The 16,571-nt window shown below is 35.1% G+C and overlaps 1 protein-coding gene across 1 annotated transcript in view; it reads right to left on the bottom strand.

Moving 5' to 3' along the window:
* Positions 1-16,571, bottom strand: part of WDR72 (WD repeat domain 72) — a 90,453-nt gene that overhangs the window by 22,786 nt on the left and 51,096 nt on the right. Inside the window, exon 17 of the mRNA XM_066558846.1 lies at positions 15,572-15,683. Within this exon, the coding sequence (XP_066414943.1) occupies positions 15,572-15,683 (112 nt within the window). The remainder of the gene's footprint in view (positions 1-15,571; positions 15,684-16,571) is intronic.

Below are 16,571 nucleotides of genomic sequence, written 5' to 3'. Positions count from 1 at the left end.
TGATCCAGGGGCTGCCAGGAGCCATTTAGATCTTTTTAATCAGTGCTGATTAAGGCAAGTCAGATGACTACCCTCAAATTTATCACTGCTTCTAAAGACTTTGTAGCTGCCAGTAGCTTGGGTAGCTCAGGCAAGGGATTGTCTTGGCCACTCGCCTTCCCTCTGCACTTGTGAGGACTTTGCAAGGGGAATTACACACTGTCTCTACATAATCTATCCCAATTTTTCACTGAGTCAAGTGTGTGCCCAGAATACAATTTTGGGACTTCAGCACTGTGTGTAGATACCAATTAAACTCATTGTTAGTGAACCCAGCTTCTAAATCTTAGTGCATTCATTTAGGGAACCAGTAACAGTAACCAGCTCCTGCACTCTCAGCCTGCATGCAATTGAAATAGAATTTGATTATAAACATATTAAATTATAAAAGTTGCTCAAAAATCTGCCTGTAGCTTTGCCTCATGTATTTAAAACAGCAGTAGCTTCCACTACCAAGAAAGATTTTCTTACTGCATCTAGTGCATCAGTAAAATGCACTCAGTCTTGATGCTTTGGTTTCTGTCTTGCCACTAGACAATTATGTGTATTGTAAGCCTGCTAGATTTCCTTAAAATATTACATTCAATCTGCCTTTAAATGGCTTCTCCATTTCATCGCTATGAGAGTACAAGGAATTTTGGAAGTCAAGAGTTGTTCACAGTAGCTTCATACCAATTTTCCCAGAAGAAGACACTACAAAGCTGTGCATCAGCAGAACCTTCCGCCTAGCAGAGTAAATCTTTCATTACATAAATCAGCTGGACTTATGTTAATTATTTACTGGTGAAATAGTGCAAAGCAGAACAGTGGAATCTGGAATAAGATTCAGGGTTTGGAGATACATCTCTTAATGAATGCACCTGAAAATGTAATCAAAGAGAGAGAGGAGGACTCATGAGATCCATCCAGTGGGATCACCTATGAGCAGAAATTCCATTTAGCTTTGCTCAGCAAAAGAAAACAAATGCAAATAACAGAGTTGATCTAACTACAGGCTTGCAAGAATATATGTATGGAAAGGAGAATCAGAAAAATTACTGTACCCAACTGGTACTGTAATAACAGGAAACTGTTCTCTTACAGAAAACCATCCTAGATAGGTAATATACACTAAAATTGTTAAACAAATCTAGCTGTGTTTTGATGTACCCTCTGCCCCTGCACCATTGTAGTGACAGCTAATGCATGATGGGCTGCTCTTTTCCACTGCTTGTCCTGCTTTTCATGCAATACAACACCACCATCCCATTTCATTTTTTATTCTGCACATTTATGCTGTGACTACATCCACCAAAGGATCCATTTTACCTCTGTACTCTAAATGAAGAATGTGTAAATTAGTTCTGTTCACTAAAAATCAACACACTTTTCAGAGTGTACAATATTTATTCTTCTTAACCTGGAATAGCTTATTCCCAAAAGCAATTAACATGCCTTATGCTCTTTCCTCTCCTCCTCCTAAAATCACTACAAAGAAAACTAGAAATTAGATTTTCATCTTGGTATGTTTTATCCAAATACAGGCCAAAAATCAAAGCCCTGGTTGCCAGAGTTCTAGCAAAATCATGCTTGAGAGGAGCCACGTTCACATATACCAGAACAGCTTCTGCCGTGGCTTTAATTTTCTTTTACTAATTACATATGTCATTTTTCCTTGAAAAGATTGTTTTCTTCTGATTCTGAATGTGTACTACAGTTTTGCAACTTGAATGAACTAATCAGTTGTGAATTTTCAAAGCAGAACTTGTACATTATCACAGCAATAAGCATACTGTAATAATTTTTCTTTTTTTAATTTCAAAGAAACAGTTTCTCTGCATATAAGTTCCAAGATGTCTAACGACCCAAAATGTAAAGCTTTTACTTGTATTCTTGTTTAGGACATTAATTATTATGACAGATTTTATAAACATTTTGTCATATGTCATCATATTTTCTCAATCCTTAAACTACACTTAATTTTTAGTCTTCTCTTTTGAATTTCACTTAGGACTGACTCACATACATACTGGTCTTCATACATCTAAAAAAGTATTAGAGATTTATACTTCTTGTTCATACAGATTCCCTTTAATTTTATTCTTTATACTAGGCAGCTTATTCACTGAGTAAAACCTAGTTTTCTAGGAGTCCATTGTATGTAGGGAAGCTTTCAAATATTACCATGGCCATAGGATAATTGAAAAAAAAAAAAAGATAATCAGAGCCTCTGGAATAATAATGAGTAAAAAAAATGTTTCTGATGAAAACAATTAGTTACAAGCACTACGAGTTGAAATTCAGTTCAGCGTTAAAGAGACAGTTTAGAAGCACATGGTACATTTATCACAGCTCCACAGACAAGTTATTGAGCTGTCTGTGAAAAACAGAGCCAAACAGGAAAGCTTTCAGCAGAAAGCAGTGGTTGAGGTCCTTGATTGATAGAGTTAGATGATGCAAAGCTGTCTGATGGCCTTTCTGCAAAATAAAGTGAAGGAACTCAAGGTCTTTCATGACGATCTCTGACCACAGATGAACAGCTACTTTATTACAGCACAGATTGAGGTTGCACCTTAGTCCATATTCTGCCACTTTTGGATGCACACAGTTAACTTTACCAACAATCCACTATGTTTAACATAAGTGTCTGCCATCTTTATACCATTTTAAAAGGGCAGCAGATTGCAGTAGTTAGAAGCTTAACCTCTTTTCTTTTTAATTGTGGTGATTGAAAAAATATAATCAGTTTTATCACAGGGTTCTTATTGCAGTGATAGGGCTGATTGTTCAGGGGAAGTGCCTCATCTAAAAGATACAGATAAATCCCTGCTATGTGTAAGAGCCAAAATCTACTGGTGCTTCCTCCCTCAGAAAGGAACTAATTTACTTTTTCCAAAATGTAAATCCTGTCTTCCTAATGACTTGGGGGTGATTCCAATCTTCACTGATGTGATGCTACAGATATCATAAAATACATCTTTGCAAAGCCTGAGAACAATTATAGCACATTTGCTTTCAGCAGAAATTGAATACTTATCTCCATGATTGTGATGTTTAACAAAAAATGTTTAGGAAAAGATACTACACTACCTGACCAATATAAAGTACTTACAGTCACTCAAGCAACCCTGACTTGGGGGGCACAGTTCAGACAAGAGCAGTGACTTCTATTCACAGTTCAAATTGAGGATATTTTGTCTGGGGTTCTCACAGCTGCCTGTGATTCACACTGGCTAAGGCTGCACTGCCTCTTTCATTTCGAAGTACAACCTGGAGACAAATACTAAGACCCGGTCACTTCTACACTTACCACATTGACTGATACTTTTGATTTTAGAAAAGCAAAAAATTCCACAAAGAATTTTTGAGTACATGAGTTTGACTCTGGGCTATATTTTAGTTAAAGTTTCTATTAGCTTAATTAGCTAATGGGGTCGCTAAAGCAACTGTCCAGAAGTTACTCTCATTCACTCTCTTCAAATGTCCTTTGAAGAAAAATATGTTTTCACATATTTAAAGTCCTTTCTCCTTAATTATAGGTCTCTTTCCCTCATTGACAAGGCCAAAGTAGTGTCCTGGACGAAACAATTGCTGTAGGCTTCTTCCAAATGAACTATTCCAGTCTAGTGCAATTTATATTTGAAATGCTTCAATTAATCCTTGCATTCATTTGTAACTTTGTTCTGGGTTTACTCTCTCAGCTCTAGTGCTCCACTGTGAGCATCCTCAGAGCAGAACAAGTTACAGTAAAGCAGTAAACATCTCTCCCCAGGAAGTGTCTCAGTAAAGAACAAAGTGTCATTGATGGCAAAAACCTCCGTTCTAACAAGGACAGGTTCATATATTCAGACATCAGCTACAAGAATTATTCAGCTTTTTAACATTTTCTGTCCTGCAGTGATGAGTCTTGCTAATACCAACACATCTACTCCCCATGTCTTTGACATCCTTGGTTTTAAAGTCAGTGTTAATCATTACTCCCCAAACTCTTTTCCTCAGAATAGCTTTTTTTTCCCATTACCTTAGTTTAATATTTACTTTAGAGGCTGGTGCCTAAATTGTCTGGATATGGAATTCAGTGTGTCATCTATCAAAGGACTGACAAGAGGAAGTCTGCCCTGAAATTCTGACTTTTGAATTCACAGAACTGCCTAGCTCCTTTTTCATGGTTGAAGTGGCATACAGATACTATGACCCATGTACTCAGCTTTCAACTCAGTTATTTTACCATTTTTACAATACCATACACCAGTAGTAGTTTTAAATTATAACATTTTAAACACCTCACTTGATGTTATTTGGTTGAATCTATTCTGAGTGCTGAAACAAATGCTGCAAGTCTTACAGGATTTTTATGCAAAGTGAGAGAGTATTATCCAGGCTTTTCCTCCTGTATCATATAAAAGACTCCTGAGCACAGTGCCACCTAAAACTTCTTAAAAAGGAAGATGCTCTCAATTTCCTAGGTTTGATGCTGGTCCAACAGAGTTGAGGAAAATAAAAACAACACAAAGTGCTGTCAGTAGAGACAGGCACTGGGAAATAAAAAAATATTTCAGTCTGAAAGTTTAAATTGATATGCGTTTCTACCCACAAAACTGTAAACAATTTCTAAAGCATTTAAGATGATCTCAGAGTAGTCCTTCTCTCTGTTTAACGTTAAACACAATGTTTTTACATAACAGAGGCTGAACTATGAAAAGGAATGCTTTATTACACCTTGGTTGCATAAGTTCAATCTTGAAATAAAAAACCCTTTAAAAACAAAACACCATGTCTGGTTCATATAAATAAAGGTGTTTTAAAAACATGTATTGACTTTTCCATGTTATTAAGCTTTTTAGATGAATCCAGTTGTTAAATGGTTGTTCTAGTAACTGGCCTGTCATCTGGAAATGTTCTTAGATTGTTTTTTTTGACACAATGTCCCTGCAGAAAGTTGGGCAGTGTGACACAGAGAGCACAGGTTTGCCTATCACACTGATTACTTGATGTAATAGTAAGCAAGCTTAAGTGAACTGTGTGTCTTCAATCTTTCCAATCACTTAGGGATGGGCACCAGAGGATACCATCCATCATCCATGGCCTGAAACATATGGTGCATCAGCAATCTTAGGCTGACCTAAATGATAGTAAAAGCTGCTATGCTGTTCACAATAAGGAATTGTTGTCCACTGAATTACAGGATTGTGATTAGATTGCTAACATGGCCAACTTGATGTATAAGTGAAGTGTCCAGGAAAGATATTCCCTAGGATCCTTTGAAGATTAATTTATACCCTTGAAATGTGTACCAATCACAGAATGAAAAAATATGTCAAGGTATTTTTCTTGTGAACAAAAAAAGCACTGCAGTGGTAACAGCTATTAATTTATTTTTGGCAGTTTTAGCCAACAGAATTCAATAAACAAGGTTCTTAAAGGTTTCTGTTTTGTTGCAACGTTTTTACTGCTTGACTCCTAAAAGCACAGAGTTCTACAACAATATCTTCTATAAGGGGGTCAGTTCCCCTCACATTCTATTCTAAAATCTCATAAAGAATTGTAAGCGTTACACAAAGGCAGCAAGAAAAAGACTGAAAATTCTTCATTTTGTATTATTGTATTACTATGTAATGGGCACGTAAATACAGTGCAATATTATGCACCTATTTTTAAGATAAAAAACATACACACTTGACCACTGATCCCAAAATTATCAATTTTTTTCTCTCCATAAATTAGATTATGCTTGTCATGTTACTCATTCGTCAATTTAGGAAAAAATAACCCACATCACAGAGCTAAGGCTTCAACTACAATATCAACTTTGGTGTGACTCGGGGCAGGGGGCAACAAGGAAAGGGGGAGTTATTATTCTAGAGTAGCTCTATCCCTTAAATCCTCTTTAGGTAGTAACACAGAGATAGTGAAAAGCACATTTTAGGAAGCACAGGTAAAGAGTGAAAAAGAACATTATCTTATAACAGCTCTGAACTGTATTAGAACATCACTAAAACCAGCATACATTTGTGCTGACCATCCAAGACCATTCAAAACCAGCTTAGACCAGGCTGAAGTAAATTACTCCCTTATAAGATATGGAACTTTAAAGAAATTGTTTTGCAAATATGTCTACTATATGCAATTATCATGAGAAGACTGGAAAAAATGTTCTTTTCTGTCCTATCTTCCAGTCTATTTTTTTTTTTGGTGATTTGCTTTGCTTTTCCTGGAACGTGTGAGGCAGATGTGCCTGCCGTGCCTGTTAGCTCAGACCCTCTGCTGGTGCTTTTACTTTATTTCTAATGTGCTTGTAAACAGTGTAAGTCCTTAACCATGTACAAGTTCTATTTTAAAACCTTCCTAACCACACAACTAAACCATTAAATTTCATTACATAAAAGCACAGGTTTAAAGTCATGGACTTTTTTTTTTACTATTCCCCAATATAATCTGCTGACAGAAGTGTAATTCATGTAATACACTATATATCACACCTTGACACAGATAACAATGGTCACTAGTGAAAGGGGGCCCTATTGAACCTTTCAAGGGGACATACTAATTAAATAATAAATTCCTTCCTGTGCATTGAGAATGGCCTTAATCTGCTAAAAATATCTGAGACACACCTATTAGAACAATTTGCCTAAAATACCAAAATGCTACTTTTTACTGAAAACACAAGCTAGGACCAGTGTCTGCTTAACTTACATTAAATAAAAATTGTCTTTTCAGTCAAGACAAAGACTTATGCTCATTGTCAGCATTAAACTTGACAGTTTGGTGAGATGCAAAACCCTGACAGCACTTAATGTCCAAATGAAACAGAATAATTTTTAGCATTACCATATTATTAGTACAGTAAATTGAGCTTGCATGCTTTAATTATGTCAGATTGCTTCTCTCTTTTTACACTTCTGAAGAGAAAACGGAAAAAAGAAATCCAAAACCTATTCAGATAAATGAATAGTAGAGAGGAAAGAATACACAGACAAGATACTAATTATACTACAGGAAATACTTCCTGGATTCAGGTTCCTACTTCACCCTCTACACTAGGCTATCTGAGCATCTCCTAGTAGTGCAGCAGGTGATGTGACTAACATCCATCATAGGAGAACAATACTGGCACCCGGTCTTTAGGGAATTAGTGATATATATCTTAAGTGTGATATGAGTTGGATTTTTCCAAGAGTAGGGAGAAAAAATTCTTCTGCTGAAATACTTGGAATTTGACAAAAATTTCCTCAGATACATCAGAAAGCTTTCTGTATTCTTGAATTCTTACTTCATTTGAATAGTCATCTTTACCAGCAATGGAATTGAAGAACTAAAACATGATGCTGAAGCAAGATAGGATACTTGGTGGACATAACTTTGGTACTTAAAATAAAGCATACAGGGAAACATTAAATATGAACCAGCCATGAGAGAATACTGAACAACTTAAGTTTCAAAATCTGGAAGTCATTATGTGCTGATTGGTTCCGTGCACCATGCAAATATGAAATACTACTTCTCTTAATGATGTTCACTTGCTTTGAAACAACACTGAGTTTACTTTTATATAACAAAGAGAAACAGATTCTATCCACATGAGACTGGAAATAAAAAGAGATGCATTAAGCCTTCTAAAAATGTGTACAGGTGCAGAAGTGCACCCAGAGATGAACACATGGTCCATCCTGAAATTTAACAGCTCTGTTGAGATACATTCTAGTGGTGATGGATATGCGTACCTCCAACTGGTTCAATGTTTTCTTGATAAAGAATACTTTTCTTGGTAGGAAATTATTTTTGTTTTTTTATTTTGAGCTATTTCCATTTTTTGTTTGCTGAGACAGATGCCTTGATCTCATTATTAGAGACAAGCACTGTTCAGTTGTGTCAATCTGCTGTGTGTTAGCTGGAAATCTCTACTTCCATACTAATAATGACTTGTATAAAGTAGTTTTACCTTTCAGCATGTTTTTCACAAAACACATAATGAAAAATTTCCATCTTACTGAAAACTATTAGGAGCAGCTTGAAGTAATTTCTCTTTCTGCAAGGTTTTTTTAAACAAAAAAAACTCTTAAAACATTTAACTTGTCTTACTGCCAGACAATATTAGTAATTCTGTTGGTTCAATATTTGCATGATTAATTTTATAATTTCATTCCAAATAAGGTCTGTTATTCTGGAATTCCAGGACAGAAACATTTCAAATATATGTAGTTATAGACCAAGTTCAGGAACTCATTCTGTATCTCCTAAAAGTTTAAAAAATATAAGATGCAAAATTCAAAGGCACCTTGCTTCATATATCATTAAAAAGAATCCCTTCAATAAATTGTATTCCAATTACATGACAGAAAACTAACTAAAGGATGACAAAAATTGTTAACTGCACACTGCAGATTGTTCTGCCTTCACTACTGCCCAGTAGAAGCCATAGGTAACTGCAGTCAAAATGTCTCAGAAAGATTTTATTCCCCATGATAAGGAAAATTCAGACAACAGAACCTGAAGAGAACGTTGCCAAACTCTTGCAAACATTTTTTAAGCATGGCAGCCATATAATCATATATTGTTGAGAACTTCTGCCTGAGGGTCATCCCTTTAGCCATGCTGTTCTGAACCACTCCTCTCTCAGAAAGCATCTGGCTCTACAATCTTTCAAGGTTAGAACCTATTCAAGTCTTTCCTGCCCTATGTGGTCCTATAGTATCCTACATGAATATCGAACAGCAAAGAAATTAATAAAAATAGTATCAGGAGATTACAAAACATCAATACAGCACAGAAAAACTCTAGATGGTGTCTTATAAATATGAACAAGGTATTCTAATACTGTGCTACCTATGGCTGTTAGCACAGAGCTCAGTTTCAGTGTTAATTATGGACTATACACAGTACTACTTTTTCTCCCACCTCAGCCTGCCTCTCATATTAGACCCATCTAGAAAATCCCCAGCTTTGCAAGAACGATTTGCACAAAAAATTCTAGGGGAAGTGCTAGAACTTAAGTAATCTATTTTTGCTATTTTATTCACAAGATTTTACAGAGGCTGGGTGAGCAAAAAAGCACAGAGAAATAGGGAAACATCACTAAGGCCATCACTCTGTCCTCTTATTGTCTACACTCCTTAACAGTGTAGACAATAAAGAGAACAGAGTCTGAGCAGTTAGAGATTGATTATTACAAATTAAAATAGGAAAAGGACAAACTTCAAAATATAAACTAACCAAGGTGAAAACCTCCAGGTTTTGTTCTTTCTACCTTTGTGAATAAAATTAACACTGTGTTATACAGACACAAATGGATTAAAAAGGAGAGTATGACACACAAGAAATGAAAACATTACTTGGTAACTTATACACTTATTTCTTATGCTATGTTCAGATGTCTTCCAGTTGTAAGGGTTTATTTGACCCATGGCTCTGTGACAAGAAATCCAAGGCTCCAACAAGGATTTCAGGTTATATACTCTCAGCAAGTCTGAACACTGTGTTCAACTAAGAGCAACAATATAGGCAAGGAGACATTCAGACTAAGGAAACAAGACGTGACAAAGAGTGGCTCCTCAAAAAAAAAAAAAAAACAAACTAAAAAAAACCCAAACCCAACAAAAGAAGAAAAACAAACCAAAAACAACCAGTAGAAGACAGTCTTAGAGGAGACTAAGTAACAAGGAGTATTTGCAGCTCCTTCACATGCTGTTTTGAAGCCCCAAGTCAGAACTGTGAAATCTAAGATGAGTGTTGCACTTTACCTCACCAAATGAAGTTCTAAATAAACAGAAGAGACTAAAAATGAACCAATGATAATTTTATATGTCTGTATTAACAGCTCCTCCCCTCCCAAAGTATTTACCTTTAAAGATTTAAATAGAGCATTAGAGATTCTTTGCATTCAGTAAGCACGGAAAAAGCACATAAAAACCAAAACTGACTAAAGTTTATTACGCATTTGAATTTAGAATATATGTGATCCTTATACCTCCTTGACCAGTGAATCCTATCTATCCTAATGTTTTGTAGGAGTCTGAGATGGCGCCTTTTGAATTTGATTTTGTGTAAAAATACACACCAAATCTGATTTCTGCTACATTAAGGAGTCCTCTGGTAAAATATATGACGCATGGAATGAAATAAGCTTACTTCCTTTAGTACTTGACCACTAATATTAAAGACTACTGGATCAAACTACAGTTTTAATTGGATATATAGGACATGATACAGTGGTATAGTTAAACTGCAAGTTAGATGCTAAAATATAGCATTGATTTGTATTCTTTTACTGGAAATATTTGTAATATGAAACTAGGATACAATATACTCATTTTTAATGCCTATTCTGTACAGAAGAAAGCTACTGCTGTCACCAGGTTATGCCCAAAGTACATTCTTCAAATAAATGTTAGATTAATTGGTTTGCTGTTTCTCAGTCTAAAATGAGATTACAGATTAATCTAATTCACATTAATAGTGATGAAATGTTGATTACACAATTCCTACACTGCTTATTGCTAATGCACACACACAAAACTTGCCTGCCACATCATTTTTTAAAATCGCCTGATGTCTAATAATTTAATGAATTGTTGCATATAGGAACTTGCCCAAGAGCACAAAATACCAGTTCCACCTAAAACCTTTGTTTTATTGGACAAAATGTTTGTGCTAATAAGACGACCAGATTGGATAAAGAAATTTCATTTTTGAGATAATTTACTGATTCCTCAGGTTCTGTTGAAGTTTTCCGGACATTTAGTATCTCACCACAACACAAGCAATATAAATTATATAAATGTGTTTATAGTTAAACTGTGTCAATGCATTTATCCCCCAAAAAGTTACTTCCCCAGCAGCCAGGCAACAGAAGTTTTCATTGAAATCTTGTATAACTTTTGTTGGCATCAGTGATCCAAAAGGGCTAATGCTCCAAGTCAGGATTATCTTTCGGGTCTTTGATTGTTCAAATACAGAGTCAGAATGCAAATCTGACTAATATGAAAAGGAAGTAGGTTATAACAAGATGACAATGTGAAAGAATATATCAGAGATAGAGCAACCCTCCTCTTTGGCTGCACTTCCTTGACAAGACCTTCAGACAGCGAGCAGGCAAGGAGTTTCATTTGCTATGTAGAAAGACAGACACAGAATTATTTCCTAAGAGCTGACATAAAAAAAGTCATCTGCGACTGGACAGGTTTCTGAAAGGCTGACAATGGCAGCGTTTAAAGCCCTGTGCCGCAGGTCACTATTCCTCTCTAGTGAGCAGGAGCTGTTATATCCCGCCCTGCATTGATTTACCATTACTGAACGGATTCCTCATTTTAACAAAACATATCGTTAGATTCTAGGTAAGTCTTTGACAATTCTTTACACTGGCCTATGGAATTCAATTGCCACCATTAATTTCACTCTGGTATTTATCAGCAGAAGCTTTTTTCCTGCATGAACCAATTTATTTAATTGAATAGTTTAAAGGGCTCCAAAACCACATACAAAAGATGAGGTTATAGCTAACAGCTTTCAAATATACTTAAAAGCTTGAATCATTAGCAGTTGCTTAAACTAGGAATTTTTAAGTGCAAGCCAGAATTTATTGCAAACTAGTCTCAGTGTTGCGATTTTTTCACATTTCATTTTTTCACAAATACAGCAGGCAGTTAAAATATTATGCTGTATTTAGGAATAAAGCCTATACTTTGCTGTCCTTCCACTTTTCCAGTTTTTGGCATTCCTGGAATATCCCATGCATCATTTCCTCAATTTATTACCTGAGTATTAAGTTCTTAAACACATTTATCCCCACAATTTTTTTAAAATGGTAAATAAATCCAGTTCCTCAAATTTCACAAAAAACTGAGGCACTCAATTCCAGAAGAACTGGAATGCTGTAATGCTGTTCCAGATAAGAAATTTTTGGCTCCCTATGTATTAGAAGAAACAGGTATCAAAGGATGGCACATGGGAAACTGCTTCAGTGCAGTAGCTATTGGGAAATTGCAGTCCTACACACAAAATGCACCTAGAGGTGAGAGAATCTCATTTCTAGCTATTAACTGTGCAAATATTTTGATATTTCCACAAAAAAGGGAAAATAAATCTGTAGATGGCTAATTGCTGAATGCCCTGAAGATAAGCAATGAGTTACCACTGAGAAAGATACAGGTTCAGATATACTCCAGGAGGGAATATCCAATTTCTATGTGTCCAATCAGTGGGCTAGGGAATGACAACAGTGGTTTTATCCCCACACTTCCTCTGATCAAAGAAGTTCTGCACGTGACTTGGTATGGATTAGGCATGTATGTCATAAGATCAAACACTACAAATGAAAAATGAATGCCAGCATAGTTCCCCTTAGCTTTATGCTATGTGGATATAAAAGTGGATAAATAAATTTTCAAGACCTGAAAATCACTGCCTGTGACTCACATGAGAGTAGAAAACAACCATACTGACAACCTGTTAAATGGTACTATTAACCTGAGATTATTGCTGTGTAGAAAAAGGCATGAAGGGATAAAGTCCAATATACTTTTTCAGAATTATGATGAATGTCAAAAAAATTAGGGAAAACCTAAGCTTCTTTGAAGAACTGAAGAAAAACCTCCAGAAATCAATAGTAAGATTGCTATCAATATGTTTGGAACAGGTCCAAAATTATTATCTCTGACATTAACATAAAGAAATTGCAGCTGTTTGCATTTATAATTCCTTTTAGCAACAATGGAAGAATGTACTAGGACAGAATAGTGTTAACCCTTTCTCTGGCATGCTTTGCACGCACAGTTTAGGTTTTTTTAAATTCCTTATCTTGGTTTCTGGAGAAATATGAGTTTGGTGACTTGGGTTTTTTCTTTTGTTGTCGTTTTTGTTTGCTTGGAGTTTTTTATTCAAATAAGCAATTCTGTCTTTATGGAACTACAGAAAAATATGGCATTTTAAATTATTCATCAAGTGAAGCTGTTGTATACATTCTATCAGCCTTAACCATGAAGTAAGGATGCAGGAGCTTCAAAGGAATAAGTACCTTTCTGAAAAAAAAGCCCCAATTATATAATATACTATGAACTTCAAAGATTAAAACAGAATGGCAAATTCTGAAAGTTTGTATTTTAAAAAAACAAAAAAACTTCTATTCACTTCAGTGGAAATTTTTTGAGTTAAATAAGATTAGACTTCTCTAGATCTAACTTATTAATTCCAAGTAAAGAAAAATGCAATGCAATACAAAACAGTCATGACGGCAGCCAACATTCAGATTCTTTTACTTTGGATCAGGGGGCACAAAGCCAGCCTTAAACTATAACTTAAAAACCCAAAACAATATTTAATCTTTATCTTGATATTGCACAAGTCGCCAAATACTGTACAGACCATAAATACAGAGTATTTAATAAATTATGACATACCTATTAGATAAATTACTAAATCCAGATATAATTACTTGTCCGAACAATTACACTGGTCGTGGACCTACTCCTGAAATTTCTGCATATCATTTCAAGACACAAATAGTTATACTCTTTCATATATTAGAAATCATAAAATTATTTCTTCAATTCCCTATGAACTCATCAAGTTTTACAATACATATGACAAAACCCGACAAGCCAAAACAAGAATACTTCTGCTATTACATATTGTGATAAATAATGCAACAAACATAAGTGGAAATGAGAACAAAAAGAAGTCTAACATAATATTAAATACGTTCAAAATCTCTTTTCCAATCATTCTGTATGTTTTCTGCCTCTTTCAGAGTACACTAAATTCTGAGTATGTAAAAACATCCACTCTTCTTTGCAGCATGTATTTATGTAGTTCAGATCATGGAGCATGAAAAATTCATAGCCAGTACAAATGCTTATGCATATTGTTCTCCTAGCAAAGCAACTTTCTAGATGTTTTTTGAACAACCATCAAATAATTGGGTTAAGAACAAAATGACAGTAGAAACTATTTGTTACTAGACATACAAAAAAATCCCCCTTTCAGAGAGTGGAAGTAACTCCTCTGAATTCATAACTTGTTTGAGATTTGATTAGAATTAAACATCAATTGACTACTAGAATCATACCAGCACTCTTTATGTAACAGAAATGCTTTTTTCATCTAGTACAGAAAGTTTTGAAATAAACCCAAAGATCTAAACACATTTGGAGTTTGAAGACACCTGCATTTGCAACTTTCAATGGAGAAATTAGTTCCATTTTAGCTGTAAATCTCTGTCAAAATACTTCATTGAAATATGCCCTGAAAATTCAGGAAATTGGAAATTAGGTCCATACATGAACTTTACAGCTGGGGCTGCTTTAGTTTCAATGCAGGTTGAGCCAAACCATATAAACAAAATTATTTGAAACAATATTAAATGTAAGCAAAGTATAAACTCATATATGACAATCACTGAAAGTGTTTTTCATTTCAAAATTATAGAGACACCTCTTTGTATTGTGGCCTGAAGCAAGTATCACTGATCATTTTTAGTATGCTGGAACAAGGATATTGGTAACAAATTTTCATCACAGACACACACACTCAATGAGATAATAAATTAGTTTCCCAAGTGAAGGCTCACTAATAAGATTGGATCTAAAATTTAGGTCACTTAATTTTAAGACTCAGCTAATGGGCTAAAAAAAAAAAAAGAGTATAACTTCATAACATAAATTCAGGTTCAATCTTTTTTACCATAAACATTAGCACCATTGTAAAGTTGCAAAGAGTAAGCTTCTTGTAAAATGAAATGATCTAATTGTAAAATGCATTTGATATCTCCTTGCATGGAGGTTATTTCTAAAAGAAAAGTAAAATATTCTGTATTACATTATCAAGTTATAAAATTTAAGCAATTAATTTTTAGTGCTGTGTAAGGTCTGATGTCACTGAAAAGATAAATTTGTAAAACTTCTTTCCAATATGATTTATTGATTCTATTTCAAATACAGTGCTTCTTTTATTTGCAAATACCAGACCTATTATACAATCAAAGAAACGTTACCTTTTCTTATTTAGTATTTAGAGGTGACGAGAGAGTGTGAAAGTCCTTTAACTCCTTGACAATCATATGAGAAAACTCCTAGTCTGATCAAGTCAGAAATAGGCCATTTGGCTTGTCTCACATAGAAAGTACTGTGAGCTCTACTCCCAGCTTGCTCTGAATTCTAGAGGAAGTTCTTTTAAAATTATATAGCAACAAATTTTATACTTACAAAGAAAATTTTCTGAGAGGGACATTTTACAAGGTTCTGTAGTATAGAAAAAGGGGCAATGTATTTGAAATGAAAGAGGATAGATTTAGCTTAAACATGAGGAAGAAATTCTTTATTGTAAAGGTATGAGGCACTGGAGCAGGTTGCCTGAAATTGTGGATGTCCCATCCTTGGGAATGTTCAAGGCCAGGCTGAACAAAGCCTTAAGCATCCTGGTCAAGTGGAAGGTGGCCCTGGCCATTGCAGGCAGTTGGAACTGGATGATTTCTAAGGTCCTTTCCAACCCAAACCACTCTATTATTTTTAATGTATTGCAAATCCCTCTCCCTCAGTCTTTGAGAGTGTCCAAAACTTACCATTTCCATTCTCTACTATGGCCAATGGCTCTCTGCAAATTGCTGTCTTTCTCAAGGGATTAATAGTCCTCTGAACTTCTGCCAGCAGCACTGCTTGCATTGCTTCAACAATCTGTCATAAATGCAAATTATTATTGGATGATATCAGTACCTCAATTATTTATCAAAGTATTTGACAATTTTTACCAACTTGCACAAACTGGAGACTGTCCTGGTGAATGTCATTAGAAAAATAAGTCTTTCAGACAGTGATAATCATGTGTCTCTACATGCACACTGAGGAAAAAAAAGGTTAACTAGATGGCAATAAAATAGGGTAAGTTGTCAGTCAGGACTGCTTCCCAATAAAAATTCATTTTCTTTAATGTGAAATCTAGAATCAGTCACCTACTGCCTCCTTGATTTCAAGGATGAACAATTACTAACAAAATATGCTAGTAAAACACAAGGTGCTAACAGCTAATAAGTATCTTCATTCTTTTTTTCTGATGTGTGCAAAAGTGCTTGATAGACTGAATAATGATCTTGTTATCTTGGGGTGACTTGGTTTTGACTATTTTAGAATTTCTGGCATGTAATGTCTCTGATAAAATTAAAGAACATTTTGTCGTTAGGAGTGATGCTCTATTCCTCTAGCTCAAACATAATACCCCTAAATTTTTTGTCTAACACAGAGAGAAATATCATTCCTCAAGCCCCTCTTATGGAAAAGAAACATCCATTGGAGTTGTGAGCAGCCTGTAAATGGCACTTGCAGTAGCTGATGTACCTCATGTGGGCATTAGGACAATGCAGTGTGGACACTGTCTGACAGAGTTAATACTTCCCTTCATTTTAGCAAAAGGGTGCCATAAGAACTAAGGACATTTTAAGATGTAAAGACACTTAAATAGCACATGAAGACCTTAGACAAAAGACTGCAAACCTTTGTAATTCTTAGTCTAAATTTCAGCATGGTGTACCTTCTCTGCATTTGGTATTTCCTTCAGAAAAGGAATAC

This window comes from Molothrus aeneus, chromosome 13 (assembly GCF_037042795.1).
Source record: "Molothrus aeneus isolate 106 chromosome 13, BPBGC_Maene_1.0, whole genome shotgun sequence".
NCBI classification, from domain to species: Eukaryota; Metazoa; Chordata; class Aves; order Passeriformes; family Icteridae; genus Molothrus; species Molothrus aeneus.
This window is presented reverse-complemented; position numbering and strand designations above follow the sequence as displayed.